A 14025-nucleotide genomic window follows, 5' to 3' on the forward strand; every position below is an offset into this window, starting at 1 on the left:
GGCTACTGCACAGCAGTTACTGGCTAAGTTTTGTGCCTTGCCAGGCTGTCCTTTCCCCAGTCTTTTGGCTAGAGACAGCAGACTTATTAGTCTGTGCTATTTGCTATTTTCAGCCTACCAGCATCTTCAGCTCCAAATTTGGGATACATTAGGCAAAAAGAAAACCCAGGGAACTCACCCCATGTCATTCCTTGAGTCCTGAGGTCCCTAGTCTTTATGCCTTTTCTCCACCTTTCAGAGTCTTCTTATGTTTATTTTATATATAATGTTCAAGATTTTCAGTTGTTTAAGCGGGAGGAATAGGGCAATGTACATCTACTCCATCATCCTGAAAGCAAAAGTCCCCACTTTTTAAACTGGTTCCCACTATGTTCAACCACACAAATTCCTGGAAAAATGAGGGTAGAGTCCATGGAAGAGAGTTTTCTTTATGTGATGCTTACATACTTAGACAAATTTGGACCACTCTACCAACCAAATGAGTTATGTGACCAAGCCAGCCATATAAGAATGTCCAAATTACCTGTTAAATCAGGGTAGGACTTATGATATAAACGTGTCTAAACTAAGTATCTGGAACACTTATGATTTCACAAATGCTTATGAATTTAATGATTTTCTATTCAAAACTTTAAGATGGTCATTAAATTGTGTTTACTTAGGGAACAAAGGTCTTTCACCTAATCTGATCTTTCCCAAGACACTACAAGGACCCATACAGCCAAATCCAGTTTTAGACTTTTGAACACATTTTGACATAATAAACAGATATTTAAATGTACTTACCCCCAAAGAGAATAAAACTATACTAATAAAAATGGCCTAGAATAGTATCTACCACTGAATAAGCAACTCAATAAAACTACCTATAAAAAGATAGTGTTTAAAATTTACTATTAAGTAGAATGCTCTCCTCTAGTTAATGTTAAACATATGAGGTTATACCATTTAGATCTTCTTAAAATAATACACTCTCAAATATGCTTGCAATAAGCAGATTCAAGGTTTCTTTGATTATAAAGTTCGGAGAGACTGATTTTATGTAGACAGTTCTAATTACCTAATAAATCAGTGAGAATCAAGTTTTAAAAAATATTAATGTAAGTAATCTTTTGGCTGATATTATTTTTTCAGGATTAATAACAAGACATGTAAAATAACAGGAAATTAGAAACATATTATTTTAGTATTCTCATTCCCTCCAACATTACAAGGACATAAACATTAATGTAACAAAGTAGATATTTCCTTAAATCACCTTAATCTAATGCAGAGCTCCACAAAATACCCTAGAATATTTTGTGAATATGTTCCTCAGAATCCTAGTATCCTTTGAAATACTAACAGATGTCCCACAGAGAAAAGGTTGGTTAATTTCTCTATTACAGGAACACGGAGGGCACTTAAAATTAAATGTGCATTGTAAAGTTCCCAAAGAGTATTACAGTTACACAGTTTCCCAATTTTATTTAATCAGAAGTCTTCTTCCAAACATCTATTAAACCTATTGGAGACTAGTGCTGAACAAAACTCAATTTGAGAGACAGAATAGCAGCAGAACCCTTTACACTACTTGGACAGATAAAATGGAGACCACAAACTTAAAATAATTACAGTTATAACAACTAAGAAATAATTCAATAAAGAAAACATTAGGATGAAAAGCTGTTTTAAAAACTATACAGGCAATTTTTAGCACTTATTTAAAAATTAGTCTGCTATCAATCATGCTGAAAAATAACCAAAGTTATATATAGATGTTATAATGATACATTAACTAAGTGGCAACTCCATTCTTACTTAATTTTAAATATTACTCTCAAGTTAATTTATTTAAATACGGAGATAAAACAATTCAGAAACTGGGTGTTTCAGACGAAGTTAAGAAACAAACAAAAAAACCTCTTATTTTTAACAGAATTTCATACTTACTGATCTGAAATTAAATACCAAGTGTTAACCACAGTGAATACACATAACTACTGTGGCTCAGTAAACAGAATATGTAATAAGCAAAACACATAACCACCAATGCTGTGTATGAAGGTAAGTGTATGTGTGTACATATGTGTGCATGTAGTCAAGTATGTTTGTGTATGTATGTATAAACAGCCAATAAGGCAAATATACTAAGACCACTAGTAAGAGTAAGAAAATAAATTTTAAAAGAGTTCAACTTAAATTAAGGCCAAATATTATAATAGTCTGGACAACATTTTATAATGCTTCTTTTAACTAGATATTTATAATCCACATTTACACTGAATTCTTTTTAAAACACATAGCACTAACAAAATACACAATGGCAAGCAGTGATATAACACTAAATTTAGATGTTATATGATGATTTCTGCAGTTTAAGAAGTGTAGGTTGTAAGTTTGAATTCAGAAAATAAAGGGAAATCACTTACCTTTAACTAAAGTTCTCTGAAGGTAGTATCCTCCTTAGAACCCCTATCTTGGGTAGTCTCACCTGCTGTAATTTCCCTCAAGAGACTCCAGCAAAATCTACGAAGTTTTAGGTTCCCTTCTGCAAGCCCTATTAGCGCATGTGTGTATAAACCTGCTTACATCCTGCTTCATAGATGTAATTTTCAATTTCCACTGAATAATCACCACCACCATCATCCATATATCAATGTAGGATAGAATTGGAGAATTCCATTCAGAAATGTGACTTTTTTCACTTCTCCAAAAGTATCCTCCAATTCACTTCATTGCTGTGTCTGTAACGTACTGAGGAGAGTGGTAACAATTCAGCAGGCAAATAATGAAAAAGATTCAGCTATTTTTTTATAGCTGAATACTCAAGTATTATATTTGCTAAATATTCAAATATTATATTCCAACATAACACAAATAAAACTAACTTCCTCAAAATTCAATGAATATGTAAGAAAAAAACTAACATATACATGAAAAATCTTACATAAAAATATTTTCATAAATAAAGTAGAAAAAACAGTGTACATCACTTGGGACTACTGAACACTTCCCTAGTACATTTCCTTTAAAGAAATGCCAAAGTTTTAAAATGAGTTAGGAGATAATCCACTGAAAGATAAATCTTAACAATTTTTATGTCTCTTCTACCTTAAACTTACAAAATAAAGTAAAAACAAAACAAAAATGAAAAATAAAACTAGCCACTCAAGCCAAGGCCAATCTCATATATCTAGAATGGCAGTTTACAAGGGTATTATTAAGTACTTAACAGAATTTTTTAAATCTGTTCAGGAAGCTGACTGAATCACTATATCGTACACCTGTAACTTACATAATATTGTGCAGTAACTATACTTCAATAAAAAGAAAAACGTGCACTTAAAAAAACCAAAGGAGGCCAAATCTTCCCCTATCTCGGAAAGGCCTTTTACTGTGGATTCCCACTGACTGATCCTGTAACTTCTTACTGTTACTGCCTGACAGTCATATAAAAATAGGAGAAAAAAGCAAAGGGTATCAATTGTCCTAGAGACTACTAAATCACAGTTGAAACGCTATATTAGAGGCTAAAGTATGGACTAGTTTTAAGAACACTGATTTTACCTGCAAGCCACCATCAGCCTGACTGCAGCATAAGTAAGATCATCATGATGAAATTTGACTCTTTCAGATATCTTAGCTGTGAAAGTTTTGCCTGACTCATAATAGGCTTGAATGAATGTTTCTAAATTCTAATTTTAAATGTCAATTTAACTCCTTCCATGACTCTCCTTTTGTATAAGCAATTAAATACACAAATGTAAGGATAAAATACAATAATAAAATTACCAAAAAGCAGTTAAAAACAGAGAACAAAAGGAGAAATGAGAAAATCTTAATCACCCAATTTGATGATATATAAATAAGCTAATTATATATAATTCGGATTCTTCAAATTATCTGTGCTTATAAAATGCCTGGGTCATTTTAAAATTAAATTTTAGAAGAGGAATACTTTTTCAAACAATATGGTCTGTGTTTGTCTTAATAACTAGAGGTTATTCTTCTCACAAAAGTATATGGAACAAAACAGCACTCTCAAAACAAAAAAGTACTTTCCAAAAAAAAAAAAAAGTAACAACAGCCGTATTTATAGGAAATTCCCTGGCAGTCCAGCGGTTAGGACTCTGCACTCTCACTGCCAAGGGCCCAGTCAATGCCTGACTGGTAAAACTAAGACCCCACAAGCCACCTGGCAAGGCCCCCCAAAAATAAATGTTAAAAAGTAGCATTTATAAAATAGACTGTTTATAGAGGTTTAAAAAAAGATAAAGTGAAATAATCTAGTCACTTCTACAAAAGAGTAAAAGATTGAGCCATGAGGCAGTACATTTGTATATACTACTTCTCTTAAACATGCACTATTAGGACTCACTGAAGGGTCAAAAATCTTCTAGATCTTGCTAGTTTAAATGCAGGAATGACTAACAACCCAAGAAGGTGTGTCTAGGATGATACTTACCTTAGGATATATTATATCACTGTGCTATTATGTATTCTGTGTATGGATACACAAGCAGTCAGCGGAAAGGTACACACCACACTAGCAAAGGCTTGGCTGGACCCGTAAGGCCGGATGACCAATGGAATATCAAGGTATGTGTCGATTCTCCAACCCTCATAGCCACATTCCAGACATCTCACGTAGTCCTTCAGCTTGCCTTGGTACAGTTCATTTATAAGATCAGCCTAAAAATAAGAACATTTGAATTTTTAAAGGGTTCCTTTAAAATTAGTTAATACTTTATGCCTTTGAGAATGAGTTTCAAAAGGATATTGATTCTTACTGTTGAAGTTTTAGAAAGCTTTAAGATTTATCTAAAATTCTATAAAAAAAAAATCAAAGCTTAACAAAGACAAAATAAGAATGTGCAAAAATGAACTATTTCAATTCTCATATCACTAAAAATCCCACTATTAAAATGTTTTGTTGAAATTAGTTATCAACTAACTTTACTACTAAGCCCCATATTATATTTAATTAGGATGGGAATAAATCACAATCCATCATTTTAGGCATACTGACAATCACACAGCTAAATAACTGGCTCTACAGCTTTACATATACATATCATTATTTTCACAATAATATGTTCTGATTTCTAAAATCATATCCTCTATCTCAAGGTACAAATAAAACTTTTCTCAGTAATACACATAAAATAATTTGAAGGGAAAATATACTGTTCTTTAAATGAATATAAATTTAAAAAGAAACCTTAAACTCCATCTCCCTCAATATATCCTCACCTAGAAAGAATGAATCTCTCACCTACTCCCCAAACTTAAGTCAACTGGGGGCTACTCTGACCCAAAGGAGACAGGTAACTCCCTAAGTAAGGACCCTCCGTGTGAATGTCTTGCCTAAAGATTCCTGTACCAAAACTTGGGAACTCAGAAGGAATGCCCCAGCTGGTCTTAATAAAATTGATGACCCACAAACAGACCTACAAAAAAGAAATATCCCCTAATACCATCTGCATAAGGTTACAAAAATACAATCCTATAGATTATGTAGAGAATCTAGATCACAAAATGAATGTAAATTTTTTCCAATATTTCTTAAGTAAGAATAGGTTAAGAAGGAAATCATAGTTTGCCTCTTTCATAAATTTATACCTCTTCAAGTATTGAGGATTTATAAGCCTTCAAACTAGGATCTACCATAACTGTCTGCGTTAATATTGTTTGTTTAATGAAGCCTTCTTCATTAACCTGCTCCAGCTATATCTGATTGTCTTCTCGGAGAGGGCATTTCTAAGTGTTTCAATCTAGTGTTTTTCAAAGAGTTTTGCTAGCACAAAACTTTTTACCCACAGTAAAAAAATAATTTACATTGCAACCTAGTACATGTAACTGTAACAAAAGTGGCATAAAACAATACTTACCCTTACTATGTGGTGCTTCTCTTATATCTATTTTATTCCTTTTTGGAAAAAAAAAAAAAAAAAAGTGCTGTGTAGATTCACTAAATTAATCTCATAAATGAATGGACTGCAATCTAGTTTGAAAAACTCTAGTCCGAGCCATCAGACTATACATCCTCCGGGCTACCCTCCAGACTCCTCTTTTGGCCTCCAATGATCTTTTATCACTACACTTAGTATAAACCGGCCTCGGTAATAAGTCCTGAGCCTCATTCAGTTCAGCCTTAGGCCTCATTCCAATGATATATCTAAAGTTCTCCCACTTTTAATCTGTTCCTCCTTCCACTGGATTTAAGAATAGGGTCAGATTAACAAGGATCCTAAATGTGAAAGGGCTTCCCTGGTGGCTCAACTGGTTAAGAATCCACCTGCAATGTGGGAAACCTGGGCTTGATCCCTGGGTTGCAAAGATCCCCTGGAGAAGGGAATGGGTACCCACTCCAGTATTCTGGCCTGGAGAATTCCATGAAATGTATATAGTCCTTGGGGTTGCACAGAGTCAGACATGACTGAGCATCTCTCACGAAGTGTGAAAAGCATGAATATACCTCACTGGTCAAAAAGGTAATGCTAGATGAATATACTTTACAATGTACACTTTATGTGTTACAGATAAGACACTGAATTTACTTAGCATCTATCTGAAAATACTGTTCAAAAATCACCCCTAACACACACACACACACACACAAACGAATTACATAGTTTTCAAGGCAATGGCACCCCACTCCAGTACTCTTGCCTGGGAAATCCCATGGATGGAGGAGCCTGGTAGGCTACAGTCCATGGGGTCGCTAAGAGTTGGACACGACTGAGCGACTTCACTTTCACTTTTCACTTTCATGCATTGGAGAAGGAAATGGAAACCCACTCCAGTGTTCTTGCCTGGAGAATCCCAGGGACAGGGGAGCCTGGTGGGCTGCCGTCTCTAGGGTCGCACAGAGTTGGACACGACTGAAGTGACTTAGCAGCAGCTAAAAAGAGACCATCTAGATCACAGGGCCCAACCTCCTTAAAGATGAGGAAACTCTCAGTACTTTAACAACTGGACTAATGCCCAAGTTTTAAAACATTCCAATAAAATAAAGTCACTTTAAGGAATTAATACTTTATTAGACAATACTCTCAACTTGAGAGATAAATTACCTGTTCTGTTTGTTTCCATTTCTGTTCCAAAGCATCAAACATGACTCTGCACAGTTCTTGTACATCATGCTGCTGCCAAGCTATTTTAAGATAAAATTTAATTAAAAAGAGCTATTAACTTAGTGTAATGAAATATTAGTTTGTTGTTTAAAAGCAAATTGTCAGAAATACGGGAAAATCTACACAAAATAATGCTAGATTTAAAAAGAACACAAAATATACATTAGAATCATAAAAAGGCAATCATATGAAAAAGAACCAAGAGAGCTCAATATTTTATAAGCAGCATAGGCTTTATGGTGCTACAATATTTGCCATTTTTATTATTTTTCACTGTAGAGTCAAGAAATATGTTAATAAAAATCTAAGCTAACACATTAAAAAAAATTTAAGTACATAAAAATAGAGTATAACCAAACTTATTTTACAAGATAGTTTTAATGGATCAAAAACTTATGCCTTGGAGCTTAAATTTTAAAAATAAGCTATTTTTAAACACCAACCAAAAAGCAATGAAAAGGTAAAGATGTTAATATGTTGTTTATAATACAGTCTCTCAAGTTCCTTTGACTATTGCAAATACTTATCATTACAAGAGAATTAGTACCCTCACTACTATCCCATCCAAAGCTCCTTGTAACATCTGTGGTTTCAATTGCTCTCTTTTTGCTGGTTTGTAACAAAACAAAAAGCCTCTGAAGTTGGTATGGGATACTTGTCACTGGATCTTCTTCAGATTCTTCAAATTCCCACCTATTGGAATGAAATGTTTGAGAATTATTCATAACATATTTTTATTCTTTAGAGCATAACTAACATTAAGACCACAACAAATGTAAATTTTTAACTCTGGGGATTTTACAGAGCTTGGGTATTAACTAAAGCAATTAATATCTAAAGAAATATTCTAATTCATAAATTTAGAAAGCAATTTAGGCAACATGAATAAAAGGCAAAGGTTATTTAAGAGTAATCGCTGAACGCGAACCTGGTCAAGATCCTTGTCCCAATTATTAACTCACAGATAACAGAGGTAACAAAATATTAAATGACACTATGGCATTTGACCATCAAAATCCAAACTGTGGAAAACTATAGGACAAATGCCATCAGTTTTTGATACACATATATATTTCCAAGGAATAAATTGCAATGTGGAAAAAGATCAAAGGGAATAAAAAATAGATTAAATAGGTTAAAAGACTTGTCAATTTCAATACACAGATCTTGTTTGGATCCTGCTTTGAATTGTTTAAAAAAGATATTATGAAGCAATCAGGGAAATTTTAGCAGTGACCTAAGATATAATTTACAGGTGATATGGTTAGGTATGTGCTTCCAAATAATCAGAATGGGGGATTATAGACGAAAAAGATTGATCATGAGTTGATAATATCCAAAGTTGGGTGAGGGGTACAGAGGAATTCATTATACCATTTCACTATTTTTTTTAGTATGCTGGAAATTTTCCATAATTCATGCCCACATACCTAAAGTGGTAGGTTCTTTCTGGCTGCTACATAACAAGTGAAGAGAATAAACAAACGGAACCCTATCTTTCATGCTAGTCCTATCCTGTCTGTAGTCCAACAAAGTCCAGCCTTTTAAGGGAGCCATCCTTTCTTTAGTTCTACATGATGAACTTACTCATTTTTGCTCTTGAAAGTCCTCCTGTCTATAACGTCCTCTTAATCTTCTCTACCTGGCCAAACCATACCTATCTTCACGATGACCTCAAGTTCTACTTGCTCTGCTAAATAAGCCACTTCTCCAAGTTTCGTTAATCTCTCTTCTCTCTAAACTCTCATGGCATTAAGTCATCCCTAAATGTTATTTCAACTACTTTAAAAAATACATATATTACTACTGTGAAGAGATCTGTGAATTACTTAAGAACAAAGACCTTATTTCTAACTTTATCTATCAAGCATCCACATATAAACACTGGGTAACAAACACCTGCCGAATGAAAAACATGTCAATTTTTTCAAGTAAATCCAGATGGTGAGCTTACATATGAATTTAATGGTAATATAATGTTGTTTGTAGTATCAAAAGTTCCAAAAGTACTTTAGATACTGTATTTATTTAGTACTTTATTACTGTAAATATTTACAGTAATTACAAAGGTGTTTCTCAGAAGTAACACAAAAAGGAGGAAAAAAATCAGTTTATCTGTACTTTAAAATGTCAAAAAATAAAAGTTATGGATATTGTAAAGAAATATACAAGAGTGTATTACATGTATTATAATAGGATACTCATAAAAACAAATGTCTGACTTTAGGGTTTATTTAAATATGGATATATACAAACATATATACACACAGTCTTTTAAAATACACACACACATAAAACACAGAACAGTTGCATTATAGTTTAATTAAAAACAAAATTTGCAAGTTTAAAAAGGCAACTTTGTTTCTTAAATTGAGATGTGGAGGAAAAAAAGAATATGGTTTACAAATTCATATTATCTCCAAAAGTAGATAACATACTTCTTCATAAAGGCATTCAAGCTAAAAGCAAGGGAAGCTTAAATATAATAATTTATCTTAAACATAAATCTTATCAATTTTATCCTGTTGCTGTCTATACATTTCTGATTCTCTCCCCCCACAAATTTTTCATATGCCTGCCTCTCATAAAATCCTTTTCTTATTTACTATTCAAGGTATGTTTTAAGAAGTGAGAAATGCCCCAAACTTAACAAAGAAATGCAACAAGGTAAATAGATTTAATTAGTTAAAAGTTGTATTTCATTCTTAAATCAATTTTATTGATAGAATTTTTTTGATACTCACTTATATAATGCATTCCTAAATTCAGGAGTCATAAAAAGTGTTTGCAAAAGGCTATTCAAATAGCAAGTCATTGCTTGGTTTACTAATCCCACATATCCTTAAAAAAACAAATACACAAATATAAATCAGCATTTATGTAAAAAAAATTAACAAAAAGAAAACTTAACAAGAATTTAATACACAGTAAAAATTAAGAGATTAAGGTTATAATTGGAAATTATTTCAATTTTTTTCAATAATACCTAAGAAAGACATTTTGGTCAATATATGCACTATGTAAACTTTATTTCTCAGAGAAAGTCAGGATCTCTGGACATGCTGTTATATGTCCAGAGATATACATAGATATTACATAGCATTTAATAAAATTTTAAGAGTTACATTTAATATAGTATTTTGTGACAAAAATAAATCTTTGTTCCCCAAATCTAAAAGCTGTGTATTAAAATGGAAAAAGTATATACATATTCACTTTAAATATCATATACACCCAAAATATGAAGACAGTACTGAACCAGTTCACTAGGCCCAGTAAACCAATTTCTACCAATAATTAATAACATAAGATATATTCACTGTATACAAACTCAGAGGACTTCCGCTGTTGTACACACCCATGAAGTATGAAACCCTATGGATCAGCACGCCATGCAGAGTGGCTATTAAAGTAAGAAGAGAACTCAGAGATGGAAGAAGAGACTTGAGAGAAAGGGAAAAGGAAAGGAGTAACTTAGATGCATTCAAAATTCAAATGAACTATTTAAGTACTTAACTTTATATACCTAATTAGAAATGATTACCACTGTTGAGAATACTTTTGGAACTTCTCCTTTGAAATAGGATTTAGGCCCAGTTTATGAGGTATGCATACACACACAAACATATCAGCCTCATCATTTTATTATACCTTATTATTTGAGTAAAATGTGGTAAACACATTGTCTAATAATTAAATTTATTTACTCCCACTTTATACTGAAAGACTTGGTTATCTCAAAAAATCTTAAATCTTTTCTCAATACATGCCAAAGGCATTCACTGAAGCTCTCTGAAATACATTTTTCAATTTTCCAAGAATTAACAAAAATATCTTTTGTTAGTAAGACAGTGGCAAACTTTGTAGACAAACGATATTGCTAACTAAGGTGATGGAAAAGATCAACAAATACAGAATGACCTTTGATTCAGTTGTGGAAAAGAGGAATAGATTCCACACTATCTGCACTTGTACAATTCTAAGAACAGACCAAGTAGTTGCCTATCTTTTACTCTGGACTAAGGTTCAAGCTTTGATTTCTAATGCCTTCATCTTTAAGAATACTGTGAACACATGTCTATATATTTACTCAACATTGTTATATAATTATAAACTGCTTCAATTCCTAATCAACATGTGCCACCTGAGTTGTTCTTATAGCATACTGTCCTTAATCCTTATTACAGCTTTTAATTCACTGATCTATAATCGTTTATTTATATATGTTCCCCAACAGTGAGGGGAGGAGTCAAATATAATTTCTCTCTCTATCCTACTACTTAGCACAGCAGCAGGTACCCATGAGGGAGAAGGGAATATGACTTACAAGCAACACAAATCTATAAGCTACTTGAACTGATAATGGATTCTTTCCCACAAACAACAGCACTTGAGCAAGGAGACCCAGTTGTTCTGCACCTGCTCAGCTGCCTGGGATTTCTTCTTTTCCACCTCCTTCCCCAATTCCTCCATAGTCAGGGACAACCATTCTACCAGTAGCCTTAAAAGGCAAAGTACTGTCAAGGTATTACTGTCTTTTGTGTACCCTAAGATCAATCATAACCATTTATTTGTGACCTTGTTTCCCTTCCCTGGGCTTAAAAAAGAGTGGCAGGGGGAGGGGTCTAAGGGAAGGTGGGATAATAACAATTTTTCCACTGCTCTTTATTTTACCACTAGCAATAACAATCAAATAGAAATGTATGGTCTTCTGTACTTCATTTAGCACCATATTTAACAGAATGACCAGTTTGTCAAATAAAAGTACTATTATTTTCCAAAAGTATGAAGGCTTTAGTGAGATTAAAAAGATAAAATGCTACAGAACTAATAGGAATCTTCTGTCATTATGGGAACTACTATCAAGTGGGCCCTCTATCTGAAATAGTCATGAGTCAATATTGTAAGTATAAGTCAATAAGGGAAGAAAACATAAGAACATATGCCATTCTGTACAGAACAATAACAGAGAGCAAACACAGAAAGAAATCCTGAACAGAACCAATAAGAAATGAGGGAGAACTCTACAAGGCCAAATGAAGTAGAATGAAACTGGCCAACTCAAAGTAGATATAAAGAAAAGAACTGTTAAAGAAACTGGCCAGGGAAAGATATCTCGGATTTAAATGGTAGAACACTTCAGTCACTATTAATCACCTGCGAGTCCAATCAGCCTTCAATCCACTCCTTAGTTTTTTAAGTGCCCCCCACTTCCAACCATCTCCCATTAACAGTAATTGGCCACCAGAAGGAATTAGTAGGCAAGGAGACAAAAAAGAATAAGTCTCCAACCTCACTGAATTATGGAGAGAAGTGTTCCTGCAGTTGTGAGTTGAAATCATGAAAGCATTTTTCAATGAAGACATTTTGTGCATTTCAATAAATTCTTAAGCAAAATGCCAATAGTCACTAACAAACAGTTTTTGAACAGCAATTCGTTTGGATGTATATAGACCGTTCTAATTCAGAAAGGCAGTACTCCGGAACACTGAAGGAAAATGTACAAGTAGGGAAAAGAGCGGAGTAGAACTGTGTGAGGAATGATAGTTGGAAACGAAGACTATGATTACATGGCAATGTATATCAAAGTCCTATAAAAATATTTTTAGTAAATTTCAACTTAAGTGATTCAATTTCTAGAAACTTACCCTAAGGAAATAATCATAGATGAATATTAAAACTTACAATAATGTTCATTATAACATCAGTAATAATTATAGTTTAAATATTTAAATCATATAATGAAACACTACTTTTTAACCATTTAAAACCCATACTAAAATACTACTTAATACTGAAAAATGCTTCTCATACATTACATGAAAAATATATATATTAAAACTCTGCTCATAACAATTTCCTCATTTTCTTGAAAGCATTCAGATGAAGGAAAGAGAAGACAAAAATAAGCAAAATCATTAAAGCAGTTTCTGTTAATTATACTGTCAGAAATTTCCACTTTCTTCATTTACAATATGACAATGAATATGTATTACATTCATACAATCAGAGAACTTTTTTTTTTTTAAGTATACTTTAGTCTCTAGGAATTTACAGGCATCAGAGAGCTATACATTATTCAGTACAAAGCAGGAGTTCTGTAAATACTTCTTGCATAAGGACTGAGCTGGTTGTCAGAATATACAGCAAAAATTTCAAGAATCCTGACTTGTTAATTCTGGAACTTTCTCAAAGTATTTCAATTATCTTATAAAATCTAAGGGTATTTATTTAAAACAAAATGCAATTTATCCAGTCTACTCAAGAGTAACTAAATCAGTATTTTGGGAGTAATGCCTCAGAACCTACATTTTTAACAAGTATCCCAAAATGATTTTTAAAGAAATAAAATTTTGAGAATCACTACTCTTGACAGTGTAATGAGAAGCAGCTTTCTTATTTGCTATTATCTGAAATAAAAGATACTTTCACATTCTCTTTTATTCTTGGTAGTTTGCTGCAAAAAGTTCTATTTATATAAATTGATCGTAAATACCAAACCTGACCAGTTTTTACTATTTCCAGAACAAATATGCCATTAAGCCTATACAAATGCTTAGCTGGGAGTAAATTATTCTATATTTCAATTACAAAATATAGTAAGTGGGAAGACTACAGAACACATTAAAACAAAACCTACATGTAATTATATATTTCTCTTTTTATACTAGATGAAAGTGAAAGTCACTCAGTCGTGGCCGACTCTTTGCCATCCCATGGACTATACAGTCCATGGAATTCTCTATGCCAGAATACTGGAGTGGGTAGCCATTCCCTTCCCAACCCAGGGATCGAACCTAGGTCACCTGCAATGCAGGCGGATTCTTTACCAGCTGAGCCACCAGGGAAGCCCTTATACTAGATAATTGTGTGTTATATTTACAATCATTTCTGTTTTGAAATTCTA

The 14025-nt window shown here is 33.0% G+C and overlaps 1 protein-coding gene across 6 annotated transcripts in view; it reads right to left on the bottom strand.

Annotated features, from left to right (window-relative positions):
- The window catches only part of USP47 (ubiquitin specific peptidase 47), a 103175-nt gene that overhangs the window by 46011 nt on the left and 43139 nt on the right, over positions 1–14025 (bottom strand). For all 6 annotated transcript variants that reach the window (XM_055548624.1, XM_055548622.1, XM_055548621.1 and 3 more), the window contains 4 exons: positions 9863–9959; positions 7666–7811; positions 7059–7138; positions 4525–4674 (listed from right to left, as the gene is read on the bottom strand). In XM_055548624.1, the coding sequence (XP_055404599.1) occupies positions 4525–4674; positions 7059–7138; positions 7666–7811; positions 9863–9959 (473 nt within the window). The remainder of the gene's footprint in view (positions 1–4524; positions 4675–7058; positions 7139–7665; positions 7812–9862; positions 9960–14025) is intronic.

Source organism: Bubalus kerabau, chromosome 15 (assembly GCF_029407905.1).
Source record: "Bubalus kerabau isolate K-KA32 ecotype Philippines breed swamp buffalo chromosome 15, PCC_UOA_SB_1v2, whole genome shotgun sequence".
In the NCBI taxonomy this organism is placed as follows: domain Eukaryota; kingdom Metazoa; phylum Chordata; class Mammalia; order Artiodactyla; family Bovidae; genus Bubalus; species Bubalus kerabau.